This window comes from Chinchilla lanigera, unplaced genomic scaffold, assembly GCF_000276665.1.
Source record: "Chinchilla lanigera isolate Chin_1 unplaced genomic scaffold, ChiLan1.0 scaffold00156, whole genome shotgun sequence".
Lineage (NCBI taxonomy): Eukaryota > Metazoa > Chordata > Mammalia > Rodentia > Chinchillidae > Chinchilla > Chinchilla lanigera.
This window is the reverse complement of record NW_004955557.1, coordinates 1442985-1460907: the sequence shown is the minus strand read 5'-3', so window position 1 is coordinate 1460907 and position 17923 is coordinate 1442985. Positions and strand designations below refer to the sequence as shown.

The 17923-nt window shown below is 38.6% G+C and overlaps 1 protein-coding gene across 3 annotated transcripts in view; it reads right to left on the bottom strand.

Moving 5' to 3' along the window:
* Atp7a (ATPase, Cu++ transporting, alpha polypeptide) overlaps positions 1-17923 on the bottom strand; it is a 160255-nt gene that overhangs the window by 54818 nt on the left and 87514 nt on the right. For all 3 annotated transcript variants that reach the window (XM_005412629.2, XM_005412628.2, XM_013508826.1), the window contains exon 6: positions 3898-4061. In XM_005412629.2, coding sequence (XP_005412686.1) covers positions 3898-4061 — 164 coding nt within the window. The remainder of the gene's footprint in view (positions 1-3897; positions 4062-17923) is intronic.

Sequence of the window (17923 nt, the reverse complement as noted above, 5' to 3'; positions counted from 1 at the left end):
AACACGTTAGACAGAAAAGCATCTCATTAAAAGGCTCCCTCTTCATGTCACTATTATTCAGTGACAGAGAATTCATCATTATTTCTTAATCCGGTACATCGTTTTCCTCCAGATTTTTTTCATCCTGTTTAGGTATATTGTTAGAGAAAGTTGACGGCTGACAAGTGTTCCAATTTCATATATATGAAATTGTATTATTCCCTATATCTTAGTGCAGAACTTAGTGGTTCTTAGTGCAGTTCTTAGTGCAGTAATCTTAGTGTATTATTCCCTATATCTTAAGTGCAGTTACAGTTTAATTAAGCATAAAATTCTGTAATAGATGGGCAGATCCTTTCCTCAAAAAGCAATGATAGGCCAGGTGCAGTGGCTCAGGCCTATGATTCCAGCTACTAAAGACACTGAGGCAGGCAGGCATGGTGGTGCACGCCTGTAATCCCAGCACATGGGAGACTGAGGCAGGAGGACTGCCATGAGTGTGAGTCCAGCCTAGGCTACATGTGAGTTCAGGACCAGCATAAACTACATATCATGACCCTGCCTCAAAAATCCAAAAGAAATACTGATGCAGGAGGATCTCAAGTTCAAAAACAGCCTGGTCACCCTAGCAAGACCTTATCTCAAAATTTTTAAAGGGCTGAGGATGTAGTTCAGTATAGCCTCGAGGCCCTGAGTACCAGCCAGGCATGGTGGTGCATGCTTAAATCCCAGCACTTGGGAGGCTATGAGGTCCAGGCTGGCCTGGGCTACATAGCAAAACCCTATCTAAAAAAAAAAACCTCCCAGTATCACAAAAAAGAGCAACAATAAAACTGACAAAAGGGTCAAAACAACTGTCTTAGTTACTTTTCTCTCCTTGCTGACAAAAAATAACTGATTCCCAAAATTAAGGAAGGAAATTAAGGAAGGAAAGGGTTATTTAGCTCACAGTTTGTGGAGGTTTCAGTTTGTAATCTGCTGCTTCAAGGCAGGGTGGTACATGGCAGAGGGGCAACAGTTCATGAAGGGGCAGAAAAGCATCAAGAGCAAAAGGGAAGGAGCAAGCCTCTTTTCCTCCCTTATACTGTATGCAGGCTGCCAGTCCTAGGGTGGGTGTAGCAGTCCCAAACCCAGCACTAAACAATGAACCAATCACAAACTCCAGATTCAGCTGCTTCTGTAAGGCCCACCTCCCATGAATGAGGCTTTGGGGAGACATCCAGACATAAACCATAACAACCACCATTGAAATACTCTGAAAATTGACCAAAAGCCATTGAATACATCTACTGAAGGGACATCAGCAAAATGTTGAATTAAACATCTCTAAATACTTCATCCTCTACAAAAAACTGGCAAGAATTGTCAAAACTATTTTTTTCAGAAATCTAAAAATTAAAACTTGTACCAGTCTAGGAAGCACTTCTTTTTAAAAAATCAGATAAATCTTGATAAAACAGCAAGCTATAGGGTATTATAATTTGTAATCTCATCCCATATCCTCTAGTTCTGGGGGTAGCTATCCAAACCAACACTCTACAATTATGAAGAAGAACAACCCAGAGGTGCCACTGGAGAGGGCAGAAAAAAGTTGAAGCTCCTTGAAAGCCTCATTTCCAGAGATCTGCCATTATTTGTCCTGTCCGGTGGTTCCCTGAAATAAGCCCACTTGCAAAAATGTCTGCTTGCACTGACTAGAGCTCTGTGAGTTCAAAAACCCTTTTCTCTGGGAAAAACTTTTTGTTTCTTTTTTTCTTTTCCCCACTACTGGGGACTGAAACCAGGGCCTTGCATATGCTAAGCAAGCATTCTACAACTAAGCAATGTTCCCAGCTGAGGAAACATTTTTTGTTAAATAATAGTTTTATTATTTGCATTCAAATTTGTGTTTAAACCAGTGCTTATTTTAGCATAAAGGTTTTGCTGCTGTTGTTTTAGTGTGTGTGTGTGTGTGTGTGTGTGTGTGTGTGTGTGTGTTAGTATTGGGGATAGAACCCAGGGCCTTTGCACTAAACTACATCCCCACCTTCTTTTTATTTTCATTTTGAGGCAGGGTCTTGCTAAGTTGCACAGAGTGGGTTCGAATTTTTGCAATCCTCTTGCCTAAATCTTGCAGAGTGTTGGGAAAACAAGTGGGTGCCACCAAGCCTGGCTTTTAAATGTTTAAAAGTAGAATATATTCAAGTTTTATTTTTATAGTTTAAAAAATTAATCCAGCCCAGCATGGTGGCACACACCTGTAATCCAGCACCCAGGAGGCTGAGGCAGGAGGATCATTGTGAGTTTGAGACCAGCCTGGGCTACAAAGTGAGCTCAAGGACAGCCTGAACTGCATAGCGAGACCCTGACTCAAAAAGACCCAAAAAATAATAATAATAATAATAATAATCCAAGCATGGTGGTGCACACCTGTAATCCAGCATTCTGGGAAGCTGAGGCAGAAGGATGGCAAGTTCGAGCTCAGCTGGGGCAACTTAGTGACTTACTGAGAACTTTTCTCAAAATATGAAATTTTTAAAAGGGGAAGGGTTTTAATGCAAAGAACTTAAATTCAATCCCTAGTACTACAAAAATTTTTCAAAGGTTAAAGGGAGGGTAGGGGAATGAGAATAAAAAACAAGTTATATCATGTACAGGTACAAATTCTCTATGATGAATGTGATCATTATGTATATCTAAAATGTACCAAGAGCCAGGCGTGGTAGCACACGCCTATAATCCCAGCACTCAGGAGGCTGAGGCAGGACGATTGTTGTGAGCTCAAGGCCAGCCTGGGCTACAAAATGAGCTCAAGGCCAGCCTGAACTGCATAGCGAGACCCTGTCTCAAAAAGACAATCAATCAATCAATCAATCAATCAATAAATAAATGTACCAATAAAATCTGATTGAAAAAAATAAAAAATTGAAAACAATATTGAAAAGATGGAAGTTTCCCTTTACTATTTTTCCCCCATTTCACTCTCTTCCTACTAATCATGTACATAAACTATGTGCTCCTTTCTCTAGGTTTTTATATACATATTACATAAGCACACATAATTTTTGTTGCATTGTTAAATGGCATCATACATATCATACTAGCATTTGTTTTGTCACTAATTAATGTCTTAAAGATTGCTACTTTTCAGTTAATATTGATCTATTTCATTCTTGTCAACAGCTATAGTCTATAAACTAGATATATATAATTTATATAACCAATTTATGTTAAAGGACATTTAAGTTAATTTTAAATTTTTGCTCTGAAAATTGTACTATAAATATAACTTCATGGCTGAGTATGGTAGTGCAGTATGTGTAATCTCAGCACTCTAGGATACAGGCAGGAAAATCACAAGTTCAAGCCCAGCTTAGGCAATTTACCAGCTTAATGAAACCCTATTTCAAAAGTTAAAAGTCTAAGGGGCAAGTATATAGCTCAGTACAAAGGCCCTGAGTTCAATCCTCCGTAACACACACACACACACACACACAAATATATATGTATAAAACTGTGTACATGACCATATTTTTATAGGATAGTACCCTAGCAACTGATTTGCTGGGTTGGAGAAAATGACCATTTTAAACCAGTATGCCTTACACCTGGTTTCATAGCTTCATTTATAAAGTTTAAGTCTTTAGTGCACCCAGATATGTTCCTTTACATGTTACTAGATAGGAATCATACAACATTTTAAAAATTGACTTTCATGTATTCATTCAAACCCAATTCTGATTTTCTCAATCTTAACAGAGTTTGACAGTTATATTTCATACTTGAAGACTACAATTAATATATTATCCTTCCATTTTCCAGTTTCCTCCACTTTTATTATATATCTTATCAGCTCTTAATTATCTTCAGAACTCTTCTATAAACCCTCACCAAGTTTTCCCTAGAAATCTTATTAATTACACAAAAATTCATACTTACAACAAGTTCCAAAACACCATCCCCTTCTTCAGCAGTTTCTATCACGGTGGCACCAAATCCAAGTTCTCGGATGAACTCTGAGATCAGCGGGGGTTGTATAATAGTAGGATTATACCTTACTTCTGCCTTGCCAGCCATCAGTGCTACAAGTACAGAATATATTCCTAGGAGTATCAATAAGAAAAACAATACAGGTAATAGTCCTTATTTTTAAAAAAGAGTAAATGCTATAAGTACTCTTTTGTATTTTTCATTTACCCTTTATTTTTGAAAAAGTAATGTTAAACCAGGCATGGTTTAACACATGCCTGTAATCCCAGTGCTTGGGAGGCTGAGGCAGGAGGATTGCCATGAGTCCAAAACCTGGCTACACAGTAAATTCAAGGCAAGTGGGATCTACACAGCAAGATCCTGTCTCAAAAAACCTAAACAGAAAAAAAAAGTAATATTACACTTACTTTATACTATTCTTCTCCTAACTGAAAGGATTAAAGGATTAAAGGATGAAAGGATTAAAATGAATCTCCAGAAATTTATGACTTAACTTTTTAATAAGTCTTAAATCCAAACCAAATAAAACTGTGAAAATTCAGCCTTATTTCTTTAAATTTATCATGGATTCTTTCAACTATATATATGTAAAAGAGAGAAAAACATAACAAACTTGATGTACCCACCTACCCAAATGCACTAATTATCAATACCAGACTGATCGTTTTCATTTTTTGAGATGGAGTCTCATTATGTTGCCCAGGCTAGCCTCCAACTCATGGGCTCAAGGGATCATCTTGCCCAAACCTCTAGAGGAGCTGGAACTAAAGATGTATGCCTGGCTCTTTTTAAATCTATATTCCTATCTACTCTACCTCCTTCCATATCCAGATTACAGGAAAACAAATCGTACATATCATATTATTTCATATATAATAGTTAAACATGTACCCCTAACAGATAAAGGCTCTTTCAAAAATAACAGGGCTGGGGATGTAGCTCTGTGGCACAGTACTTGCTTAGCATCCACAAGGCCTTAGGTTCAATCTTTACCACTATACACACACAAAATAAACGTATTTTTACATCTAAAATATCATCAAATATTCTTCCATATCATCAAGTATCCAGGCAAGTTATATATAGTGGTGCATGCCTATGACCTCAGTCATTCAAGAGATAGAGACATGAAGATCACAAGTTTGAGGATATTAACAACTTGGCAAGACCCTGTCTCAAAATAAAAATATAAAATGGCTGGGGATATAAATCAGTAGAGTGCTTTGTGGGCAGTTGTGAGACCTAGGTTCAATGCCCACTACAGGAAAAAAATCTACATAGTATCACATTTCTACAATTTTCTTGTAACAGTTTATTAGTGTAACTATATTTCTCTTTGAATTGGGATCCAAATAAGGTCCATGAATTGCAATTGATTAAGACTAGGTCTGGAAGATTCAATATGGCTGAATAGAGGAGGAGTCACGTTGGAGCTTCTCAGAGAAAAGTAACCAAAAACACAGGTAATTAGAAGAAAGAGAGGGATATACATCCTGATGCCAATCTGAAGTAAGAGACTTTTAGGTCAAACAAAACACAGGCATAAGACTTTATAAAACAATAATGCAGCCACAGGGCCGCCCATGTGTTTACCACCTGTGAGAGCAGAGCAGGAACTGCCATTTTCAGGAAGTTTCAAAAAAAAAAAAATGCAGAGACTGCAAATGTGTGGCAAATTCAATCCACACAGGATAGATCTGAAATATACGGCTCCTCACCTCTTTTGATTTCCCGCAAACAGAGGATACTGCAAGCTGGCAACAAATTTCACTGCCACACACGGGGAGGGGACGTGAGTGACTGCTCCCTCTCCAGTGGGCCACCAGGGTTTTGTTTTGCTCCTTTCTCTGTCACACACCATAACAGCTAACTGGAACCTCTAGTGGCAACAAGGATACAGACCAGCATTGAGGATAGCGAGTGAAACAACACCAACCTTCCTGCCCTAAGACCAGCACAACAGAGGGACCCTGACCACAGGCACTACTGTGACCGGCAGCAGTGGGGACAAAGAGGGTGAAATTACCACTCCCCTGCCCTGCGACCAGCCCAGCAGCACAAGCACCTTTGGACCTGACACTACTCCCTCTGACTTGCAAACAGTAGTGCAAACACCCTAAGACAGCGGGAACAAGGAGTGGGAAATCGGCACTCCCTCACCCTACAGCCAGCAGCCCAAGGACCCTTGGACTGGGAAGTCAGCACTCCCTCCACTTGTGACCAGCAGCGCACGTAGTCTTAGGCTAGGCAGTGGGACAAGAAGGGCAGCATGCCAGAGGAGCCAGTGGAGTGGAACAGAGCAGGATGTGCAAGTCTAGGAGAGGCCAACGGTATAGGGGTTGAGAAAGCTTTGGGTTGTCTCTGTCTGAGGGAGCCACCTCAACCAGGAGAGCAACACAGTGACAAAAAGGGTAAGGAGATGTGGCGGGTCATCCAGAAACCTGCTGGCTTAAGGCTGGCCACAGCTCCCACATTCAGAGCCAAAATCAGCCCCAAATTCAGCACTAATCCTACTGCAAGGTTGGTGGGGTTATACAGCAATTTGGGGCTCTTATTTAGACACCAGAGTGTTGGAGACCACTATAAAGAGGCTCTGAGCAGGATTTAATATTAACCAGCTGGCTTTCCGTGTTTACTTGTGAGCTGTCTGAAGCTTACGTACCTTGTCTGAAGATGGGCGGTGGACTGTAAATCTCTGTGAGTCACTGGTCACCCTGAGGCCTGTATTGGCCTGTGAAGCTGTGACACCTCAAAGGACAAGATAAGGGCACAGCTGAGGACATTTGGCTCCAACCCAATCCAAGATTCTACCTTCCCAATTTATTAATGATGAGATCTTGTTATTTGACTACAAAGAGACTATAGCTGCAGGCTCCACACTCCTACAATAAACACCAACCTCAAGATAAGGTAGTTCTGATTGACATAATTTACTGCTTGGAAAAATTCTCTCAAGGTCCTGCAAGTTTCCCACATTTTCTTAACTATCCTCCTTCTTTGTTTGATAACCAAATAAATACAGGCTGCCTGGAGAAGTCTTTGTCTAAACTCAGAGAATATCAAAGCTGTAAGAGAGTAAGACTCTCCTGGAGCCTTGAAATCATTTCAGTTGTCTCGTTCATTTAAGCCTTCACCACCACTTGCTTGGGAGACTGCTGGCCTGATCAGCCCACAATAACTAAGGGTTATTTAACCCACTACCAGAGGAATTCTTTTCTTTCTTTCTTGTGTATTTTATTTTCCTCTTTCTGTCTAGTTAGGCTTTGTTATTGTTGTTGTTATTCAGGTATACATATATACTTTTGGTCTATTCATCTTCTTTCTCTCTTTCCTCAAATATCTTTCTTAATCTTACTATATCTTCATGTGAGTGAACACTGTCTCTAGTCTTTCTGGTTCACTTCGATAATCTTTTGCTTTCTCCTTCATTCTTTCTCTCCTGCCCTCTTCTCCAGTTTCTCAAAGCTTGGTGATCATCTTTTGTCTTCCAACCTCTCTTTGACTATATTTCTCTTCATTTATCCCTATTTTGTTCCCCATTCTTCTTCACTTTCCCCACCACAGGATAAAATCACTCCACTAAGGGGAAACTCACTGCATGCAAGTTCCTGATTTAGGCTGGTTTTTGTTATACTACTGTAGATATTGCCCCTATGGTTAAAGCTACCAAATTAAGACTTGCCAGTTTATCAGTTTCTAGTCTGTGCTTGATGCTGTTATTGCTAATTGTACTACTTTAGCTAGAATGTCAAACCTGCTGTAATCAGTTGTTCTTTCTTGTATGACAACACTGTGATTGTCTGGGGTCAAACTCATCACCACAGTCCAGTACCAAAGAACTGGATGCTGAGTCAAATAGCAACATCTCATCATTAATAAATTGGGAAGGTAGAATCTTGGAGCAGACACAAAAACCAAGAACCACCTACACCTAGAAGACATTTGTGAAAGAGACATTTCCAGAAATACCCAACATAGAAAAAAAATGAAATTTATGTAACAGATTCAAACACATATCTAGGAGATTAAAAATGCCACTGCAACTATACACAACTGATTGAACAAAGGAAAAGACAGAATATCAAATCTACAACACAAAATTGCAGTGAGTGACCATTAAAAGAAAGGTATTTTAAAAATAATACGGGACCATGAAAAATCAAAATAGCTAAAAGGTGATGTAAAGAAGAACAACATAAGATTGATCAAAGTAAATGAAAAAGCTAGAGATTGATTAAGTGCCAATAAAAAAAAATGTTGACAGAAGTAATGGCAGAAAATATCCCAAACATGGAAAAAAATGCAACATACATATAAGTGAGGCATACAGAACTCTGATATGCCTCATGACCAAAATAAATATACACCAAAGCATATAATAGTCAAGATTCCACAAATTCAACACAAGAATAGAATATTAAAAGCTGTCAGAGAAAACAAACAAATCACATATGAAGAAAAGCCCATCAGAATCACAACAAACATCTCAACACAAACTCTTAAGTAAAGGAGAGCTTGGAGTGAAGTATTTCAGCTCCTGAAAGATAGTAATCTCCAACCCAGATTGGTGTACCCTGCAAACCTATCAAAATCAATGGAGATATAAGATACTTCCATGACAAAGAACAACAAAGGAAATTCATGATCACCAAACCAGCTCTAAAAAAGGTCTTCTGAAGGAAGCCAGGCATAGTGGTCCATGTGTATACTCCCAGCACCTGAGAGTCTGAGGCAGGAAGATTGGTGCAATTTAAAGGCCAATCAGGGGTACAAACTGAGTTCAAGGCCAGCCTGAACTACATAGTGAGACCCTATCTTAATAACAGAAACAACAACACCAAAATGAAATGTACTGGAGGATATTTTAGAAATTCATAACAAACACCACAATTTGAAGAGCACCAATACAAAGAAGCCACTAAGCAGGACAAGCAAATAAACATAGGGCAAAGATAGGAAACCATCAGCAGGAAAATAATATGACAAGGATAAGCCAATATGTATCAGTTATAACCATCAATGTCAATAGTCTCAATTCACCAATCAAAAGAAAAAGAACGGACTGGTAGCACTGATCAAGAAACAAGGTCCAAGAATATGCTACATACAAGAAACACATTTCAATCAATAAAATTTATAGACTGAAATTCAAAGGATGGAAAATAATACTCAATGAGATAGGAACCCAGAAAAAAACAGGGGTAGTTACTCTATTTGCAGACAATGTGAACTTCAAGCCAAGACTGACCAAGAGTTAAAGAAGGTCACTCCATACTTGTTCAGGGAAAACACCAAAAATAAGAAATAACAATCATAAATATATATGCATCAAACAGTGGTACACCCAACTGCATAAAACAAATATTAATGCACATGAAAAAGCATATAAGCATTACCACAATTCTAATGGGGGGGCCTTAATGGGGAATCACAAATAGATCAACTAGACAAAAATAAAATCAATGAAGAAACACCAGAACTGAACCATACCTGTGAACAAAAGTACTCAGTAGATATTTATAGAGTGTTCTACCTACGCTACAACATCAGAACACATATTCTGCTCAGTTGCACATGGGACAGTCTCCAAAACAGACCACATATTAGCCCACAGAACATGCTTAAGTACATTCAAAAGATTAAAATTATCTCATGCATTTTTACCTGAACACAGTGCAATAAAATTGCAAATCAATGGCAAAAGAAAGCACAAAAACTTGACAAACACACTGAAATTAAATAACACCCTCCTGAACAATCAGTGGGTCACAGATATAACTGAGAAAGACATTAAACAGTATCTACAACTAAGTGATAATACCGATACAATATACCAGAACTTATGGGACACAATGAAAGCAGTCCTAACAGGGAAATTTATAGTGGTGAATTCTCATTTCAGGAAAATAAAATGACCTCAAATATACAACCTATTGCTGAAACTCAAATTTCTAAAAAAGAAGACTAAGTCAAGCCCAAGCTCATACACAGGAGGAAATTATAAAGATCACAGCAGAAATTAATACAATGGAGACTATTACAAAAATAGAAAGAATTGGTTGGTTCTAAGAGTTGGTTCTTTGCAAGATTAAATAAAATGGCTGGGCATGGTGGTGCACACCTGTAATCTCAGCACTTAGGAGGCTGAGGCAGGAGGATCACTGTGAGTTCAAGAACAGCCTGGGCTACAAAGTGAGCTCAAGGCCAGCTTGAATTGCATAGTGAGACCCTGTCTCAAAAAGAAAGAAAAAAAATTAAATAAAATAACCAAATAGGAAAAGAAAAGCTGCAAAATCATGCAATAAGGAATAGAAAGTGTGAAATCACAACGGATCCTGTGGAAATCCAGAAGATCATCAATAACTACTTCAAAAACCTATATTCTAAAAAGACAGAAAATAGCTCCTGCCTCACAAGTGTGAGGTGATGAGTTCAATTCCCAGTACCACCAATTTAAAAAAAGGAGATAGAAAACAGAAGCAATGGACAGATTACTAGACACATATGAATTGCCAAAACTGAATCAAGAAGACATGAAATTCTAAATAACCCAATATCAGTCAATGAAATTGGAACTGTAATTAAAAACTTACCAACAAAGAAAGCCCAGGTCATCATGGATTCACTGCTGAATTCTACAACAAATTTAGACAAGTTCTAATGCCAGTACAGCCCAAAATCTTTAATGAAATTGAAAGGGAAGCAATTACTCCCAAATTCATTCCTAAAAGCAAGCATTACCCTGATACCAAAACCAGAGAAGAACCCAACCAAAAGAGAGAACTACAAGCCAATCTCCCTAATGAATATGGATGCAAAAATCCTTGAAAAGATACTGAGAAACAGAATACAACAAATCATCAAGAAGTTTATACACCGTGACCAAGTAGGATTCATCCTGGGGATGCAGGGATGGTTCAGCATACACAAATCAATAAATGTAATACAACATATTAACAAAGCCAAAGGAAAAAAAAATATGATCATCACAACAGATACAGAAAAAACATCTGACAAAGCCCAGCACCCATTCATAAAAAAAAAAACCTACAGAAAATTGGAATAGATGGTTTTTACCTCAATCTGCTGAAAGCCATCTATGACAAACCAACAGCCAACATCATCAAAATGGTCAAAAACTAAGCTTTCACTCTAAAATCAGGTACACGACGACGATGTCCACTATTACCTCTCCTATTCAATATAGTTCTAGAACATTAGCCAGAGCAATTAGACAACAGAAAGGAATCAAAGGTATAAAGACAGGAAAGGAAGAAGTAAATTATCATTATTTATGGATGACATGATATTCTACATAGAAGACCCCAATAACTCCACCAAAAGATCGTAGACTTAATAAGCAAATTCAGCTATGTAGTTGTTTAAAAACTCAGCACTCAAAAATCAATGGCAGGCCAGGTGTGGAGGTGCATGCCTGTAATCCCAGCACTCGGGAGGCTAAGGCAGGAGGATTGTTGGGAGTTCAAGACCAGCTTGTGCTACAAAGTGAGTTCAAGGCCAGCCTGAACTGCATAGAGAGACCCTGTCTCAAAAAGACACACACACACAAAAAAAAAACAATGGCAATCCTGTACAAAAATAACAAACTCACTGAGAAAGAAATTAGGGAAATCATACCTTTTACAATAGCATCAAAAACATAGAATACTTAGGAATCAATCTGAAAAATGGAGAAAAAGATATCTACATTGAAAACTACAGTATTCTGCAAAAGGAGATCAAAGAGGATATCAGATAATGGAAAGATATCTCTTACTGTTGGGTACAAAGAACCAATTCAGTGAAAATGGCCATACTCCCAAATTTGTCATACAGTTTTAATGCAATCCAAATCAAAATAACATTAGCATAGCTCACAGAACTAGAGAAAGTATTTCTAAAATTTATTTGGATACAGAGGAGACCCAGAAGAGCAAAAGCAATTCTGGGCAACAAAGGTAAGGCAGGGCATATGACAATCCTGACTTGAAATTATACTACAAGCTACTCTTATGAAAACAGCATGATGTGAGCAAAAATCATACCTGAGCTTCACTGGAACAGATTAAAATATGCAGAAACAACTCCAAATACACTCAGCCACCCTATCTTCAACAAAAGGGCCAAACACATTCACTGAAGAAAGCCTCAATAAAAGAGGCTACAAAAACCAGCTTTCCAGTTGCCCAAGATTAAACTAGACCCATGTATCTCATCTTGTACTAAACTAAAATCAAAATGGATCAAAGATCTAAATATTAAAACAGAAACATTAGGGCTGGGGATTTAGCTCAGTGGCAAAAGCGCCTGCCTGGCAAGTGCAAGGTTGTGAGTTCGGTTCCTGGTACCGGAGAAAAACAAAAAAAAAAAAAAAAAAAAAAAAACCAGAAACATTAAATCCATTAAATCTCCTGGAAGAGAGAAAAGGTAAACTCTTAAAGACATAGGTCTGGGCAAAGACTTCATGCAGAAAACCCAACTACATGTGAAATACTACAAAAAAATCAACAACTGGTATCACATCTTATTAAAAAGTTTTTTGCTCAACAAAAGAAATCACCAACAGAATAAAAAGATAACCCACAAAAAAAAAACAACAAAAAAAGACAACCCACAGAGTACAAAAAATTTTAGCCAATTGTTCCTCAAACAACTAATATCTAGAACATATAAGGAATTGAAAAAAATCAGACCCCCAAGTTTAAAGACCCAATTCAATAATGGATATCTGAGATAAATACACACTTCTCAGACAGACAAATGACAAATACATATATGAAAAACTGTTCAACATCACAGGTCATTCAAGAGATGCAAATTAAAACAATGCTGAGATTCTATCTCATTCCAGAAAAAATGGCTGTTATCAAGAAATCAACCAGGCCAGGGATACAGCTCCACAGCACAGCACATGCCTGGCAAGTGTGAGGATCTGAGTTCGATTCCTGCAATAAAAGATATCAACCAATAACAAATGCTGGTGGGGGTGTGAGAGAAAAGGAATCATTCTCCACTACTGGTGGGAATGTACACTGGTGCAACCACCGTGGAAATCAGTGTGGAGAGTCCTAAAAAAACTAGGACTAGAGGCCCCATTTGACTCAGCTATTCCCCTAAAAGCATCATACCACACTAATATATGCACACCTGCTGTAGTTTGGTGTTTTGCAAGGGGAAACAATAGGATACAGGACACATATTTTACAAGACTATTTATAATAGTCACCCAAAGAATCATTAAAAAAAGAGAGTGCAGGGAATCTGTCCACACACTAAAGACCAAAAAATCCAGCCGAGGGCCTGGATCCATGGTAATGTACTACATGACTCAGCTAAAGACCTAGAACCCATGACAATGCCTCCCATGAGTCCACCTGGAGGTCTACAGCCCACAACAATGTCTCATGCAGGCCTGTTTCACGGATCTACGCAGGGAAGGCCCAAAGGTCAGTGGTGGAAGCTAGAAAGTCTGTGCCAGCAGGACGAACGATCTGTGCTAGCAGGCTCAAGGATCTAAACTGGAGTCAGAAAGTGATGCTCAAAAGTAAGAACCAGAGCTCCCCTCGAAAAGTGCCACAGCCATCCTCAGCGACAGTGAGGCTCTGAGCTCCTGCAATGATGAGGAAAGCTGAGTTCCTCTCAGGAAAGCCAGTATGACTAGCTTCTCCAGGAGACTGAGCAGTGCACCACCTTTCCCTCCAAAGCTAGTAAGCGATGCTCAAAGTGAGAACCAGAGCTCCCCTAAAGTGAACTGCAGCCATTCTCAGTGACAAGGTCCTCAGCTCCTTCCCTGATGAGAACAGCCAAGTTCATCAGGAAAGCCAGCATGACAAGGTCCTCCAGCAGAATAGCCCAAGAAAACGAGCAGCTCCCAACAGCCTCACAACAGCTTCTCCCGTTCTGCCTCTTATGCTACTGGCAACAATCCTCAGGTGGACCTCCTACACTCAGCACCACACTGGTTCAGTTTAGCTGGGTAATACAAGCTGACCACCAGTTGTCAATCCACCACAGCACCTATGTTTATAGTGACACAATTTGTAAAAGCTAAATCTTGGAAACAACCCAAATGCCCATCCACCAATGAATGGATAAAAAAGATTTTTTTTTTACAAAATGGAGAACCACTCAGCCATAAAGAAGGATAACCTTGAGATATTTCTAGGTAAATGAATGCACCTTGACACCCTACTCTTAAGTAAAATAAATGGAACACACATGTGTAAATATCACAGTTTCTCTCCAATGTGAGAAACTGCAAGTGTAAAGAAGAACCACAATGTTTAATATATATTGTGAAATAGGAAGAAATTGTTCAAAACTAAAGGGGAACCAGGGAAGGGGAGGGAGAAAGGAAGAAAGGGTAAGAAAAAAATGAGAAAGGAAGGATAAAATAGCAACAAGCTCCATGAGGAAGGAGGGGAATAGGGCTTGAACAGAGGGGAGGGGAATGAGAAGAAAAATAGGAATCAAGATATATCATCTATAGGTACAAATTCCTACAATATATGTGATCACCAGGTATATCTAAAGTATACCAATAAACTTAATTAAAGATAAATTTTTAAAAAGACTATGTCTTAATAAAGAATTTTAGATTATTAGCTAGAGTCCTAGTTCTCAAGAGTCCTTAAGAAACCATTGCAATTGTAGCAAAGAATATAAGCATAAGCCATTGTACACATTATAATATTATCAAATTTTAAGTAATAGTCATTACTTAAATTCTCAAGTTTTACTGTCTTATATACACTAATCTTAAAAGCTCTCCTTCCTAGAGGGGAAAAAGTGCCAGACAACTTCTTAATACAGCAAAGGAGTTCACTTTATGCCAGAAAAGCTCTTTGCTGTTAAAAACTTTTGTTAACAACTGTTCCACTTCCTGTAAGCCAGATATTGCTGCAACAGCCAGAAAGATGATTAATTCCACATAGCAGAAATAGCAGCCCTTCCTAGGAATCTATGGTACTTGGTAGCTACCTTACAGATAATGGGGATCAACAGTGCATAGACTAGCTCTGGGATTTGATAACAAAGAGAAACTTATTAAATATTAATTTAATAACAAATTTTAGTTTTAAAAGTACCTAGTATAACTATCTATATAAACTACTTACATTTTGGACTTTGTGGTTACCAAAATGACTCAGATGATCAGTTTACAGGAAAGAATCAGTAATAAGAGAAAGGTATAGATACCAGGGATGGTGGCACAAATCTTTAATTCCAGCTACGAAGGAGGCTATGATAGGAAACACAAAAGATCAAGTGTAGCTTGGACAATTTAGGAAGACACCGTCCCAAACTAAAAAATAAAAAGGGGTGAGGATACAGCTCAGTGACAGACTTTGGGTTCAATGCCCACTAGTGAGGGAGGGGTGGCAGAGGGAGACAGAGAAAAATCTTCTTTCAATTTAATGTAATTCATAGCCAAATAGAAATGGAAGAGAAATATTATTTCTTTAAATTTCAATAATATCAGTTGATTCATTTATGTAAGTATGTATGTAAATATAAATTCAAAGTGTACTTAGAACTATTTTTTTCTATTTATTTTTCAGTATTGGGGATTGAACCCAGGTCTTACATATGCTAGGCAAGTGCTCTATCACTGAGCTATATCCCCCAATCCTTTGCATGTGCCACAGAGCCCAGCCTCTATTCTTTGTGTGTGTGTGTCTGTGTGTGTGTGTATTTTCTTATTAATTTTGGTGCTAAACATTGACCTGTGCACAGTTGGCTCTTTCTGGACCTTGTACCGTTTTCTCTCTTCCCCACCAGAGACTCCCCTTACATTTTGGTCATTGGGAGGAAGACGTGCCCTTGTCCGTCTGCAGGCCAAGGCTGCTTGCCTGTTTATGCCACAGGGCCATAACAGTTCTGCATAAACAGGCAAGCAGCCTGTACACAGGTGTGAAAGCAACTTTCCCTACCAGAGGGTGCCACAGCAACAGGGAGAACATCCTAGAGACAATCATGGTAAGGACAAGTGGATAGCCAGAACACTGTTCACTTAAGACTAGTCCCAGCCCCGACATCCAGAGTCAAAGATAAGCCCCTCATGCTGCACAAATCTGACTGCAAACTTGGCAAGACTGCCGGTTGTGGTAGTGCATGCTTATAATCCCAGCACTCGGGAGGCTGAGGCAGGAGGATTGTCATAAGTTCAAGACCAGCCTGGGCTACAAAATAAGCTCAAGGCCAGCCTGAGCTGCATAGGGAGACCCTGTCTCAAAAAGACCAAAAAAAAAAAAAAAAAAAAAAAAACTTGGCAGGATTACACAGCACATTTCTGGGATCTGCCTTGGATGCTACCATAGAACTAAGGACACCAGAGGAATTTTATTGTTTTTTTTTCTTGCTTACTTTGATTTGTATTCCTTTTTCTATCTAGTTGGGGTTTTTATCTTCTTTCTTTTTCTTTTCTTTTTCTCTTTTCACTATTTAAGTTTCTTACCTTTCTTTTTATTTTCTTCTATCCATCTTTTCTCTTTCCTAAACTATGTCTCTTGATTTAATGACATTTTCATTGTCTCTTCTTTCTAATTCACTTCAATACTGTTTTGGTACTTCTGGCCTTCTTTCTCTCCTGTGTCCTCCAGCTCCCCAAACTTGGGTGATCATCCTTTGCCCTCCAGCCTTCTACTATATTTGTCCTCATTCATGTCTCTTTCTTGTCCCCCATCCCTCTAAAAACCACCCTACTACTGTGTAAAATCACTCTATTAAGGGAAAAATCACTGCATACAAGCTCCTGGTATACGTTGGATTTTGACATATAATTACAGAACTTGCTCTGATGGTTAAAGGCATCAGGTGAATAGCTCCCAGTTTGGCAGCAGCTAGGCTGTGCTTGACGCTATTGTTATTGCTAACTATACTACTTTAGCCAGGATGTTATACCTGTTAGAATCAGTTTTTTTTCCCTTGTATGGTAACACTGTTATTGTCTGGGGTCATAACCACCACCATAGTCCAGTACCAAAGGACTGGGTGCTGAGCCAAATAACAACTTCCCATCCTTAATAAAATGGGAAGGTAGTTTCTTGGGATACATACAAAGACCAAGACCAACTATACCTAGATGACATTCCTGAGGAATAGACATTTCCTAGGGAAACCTTGGTACTAGTGATACAACTTTCTACAACAAAAAAATTTAAAAATGACAAGACATAGAAGCAAAATGTAACCCAAGACCTCCAGCCCACCCAGGGCAAGTCCAGAGCATAATGAGACAGAAGAAACTGGAAGCCACCCACTGGAACTTTCTGATATGATGGCAGCAGAAGTTAAAATAAAACACATAGATAAGGCTACAGAAAAATAACCTCTAGGGAAAAAAAGAAGTGACAATCAAAATGAAAGACATTAGAGCAGACACAGATTTTTTAAAAATAGAGCAGCTTAGGAAAACAATAGGAACCACTAATGCCCAGCAATAGGAAAGAATGGGAAAGAGATTCAAACAGAAATTCTGGAGATTAAAATCTCCAATGAAAATATACACAACAGACTGAATGAAGGCAAAGATAGAAGATCAGATCTAGAAAACAGGATTGTGGCTACTGACCACAAAAATAAAGATATCTTAAAAACAGCAAGGGACCATGAAAAAGCAATCCAACAGCTGCAAGATGAAGCAAATAAGAACAACATAACATTTACTGGAGTCAGTGAGAAAGCTGGAGAGAGCACAAATGCCATGAAAAAAAACAACCTTTTCAGAAGTAATGGCAGAAAACTTCCCAAACATGGATAAAGAATTTGATGTATAAATAAATGAAGGATATAGAACTCCAAACAGCCATGGGTATCTTTCCAGAAGAATTAAAAGCATCATACCACACCAATATATGCATATTCATGTCTATAGTGGCAGTCTGTAATAGCTAAATCTTGGAAACAACCTAAATGCCCATCGATCAAGAAAGGGGTAAAAAAGATATGTTTTTTTATACAATGGAGTACTATT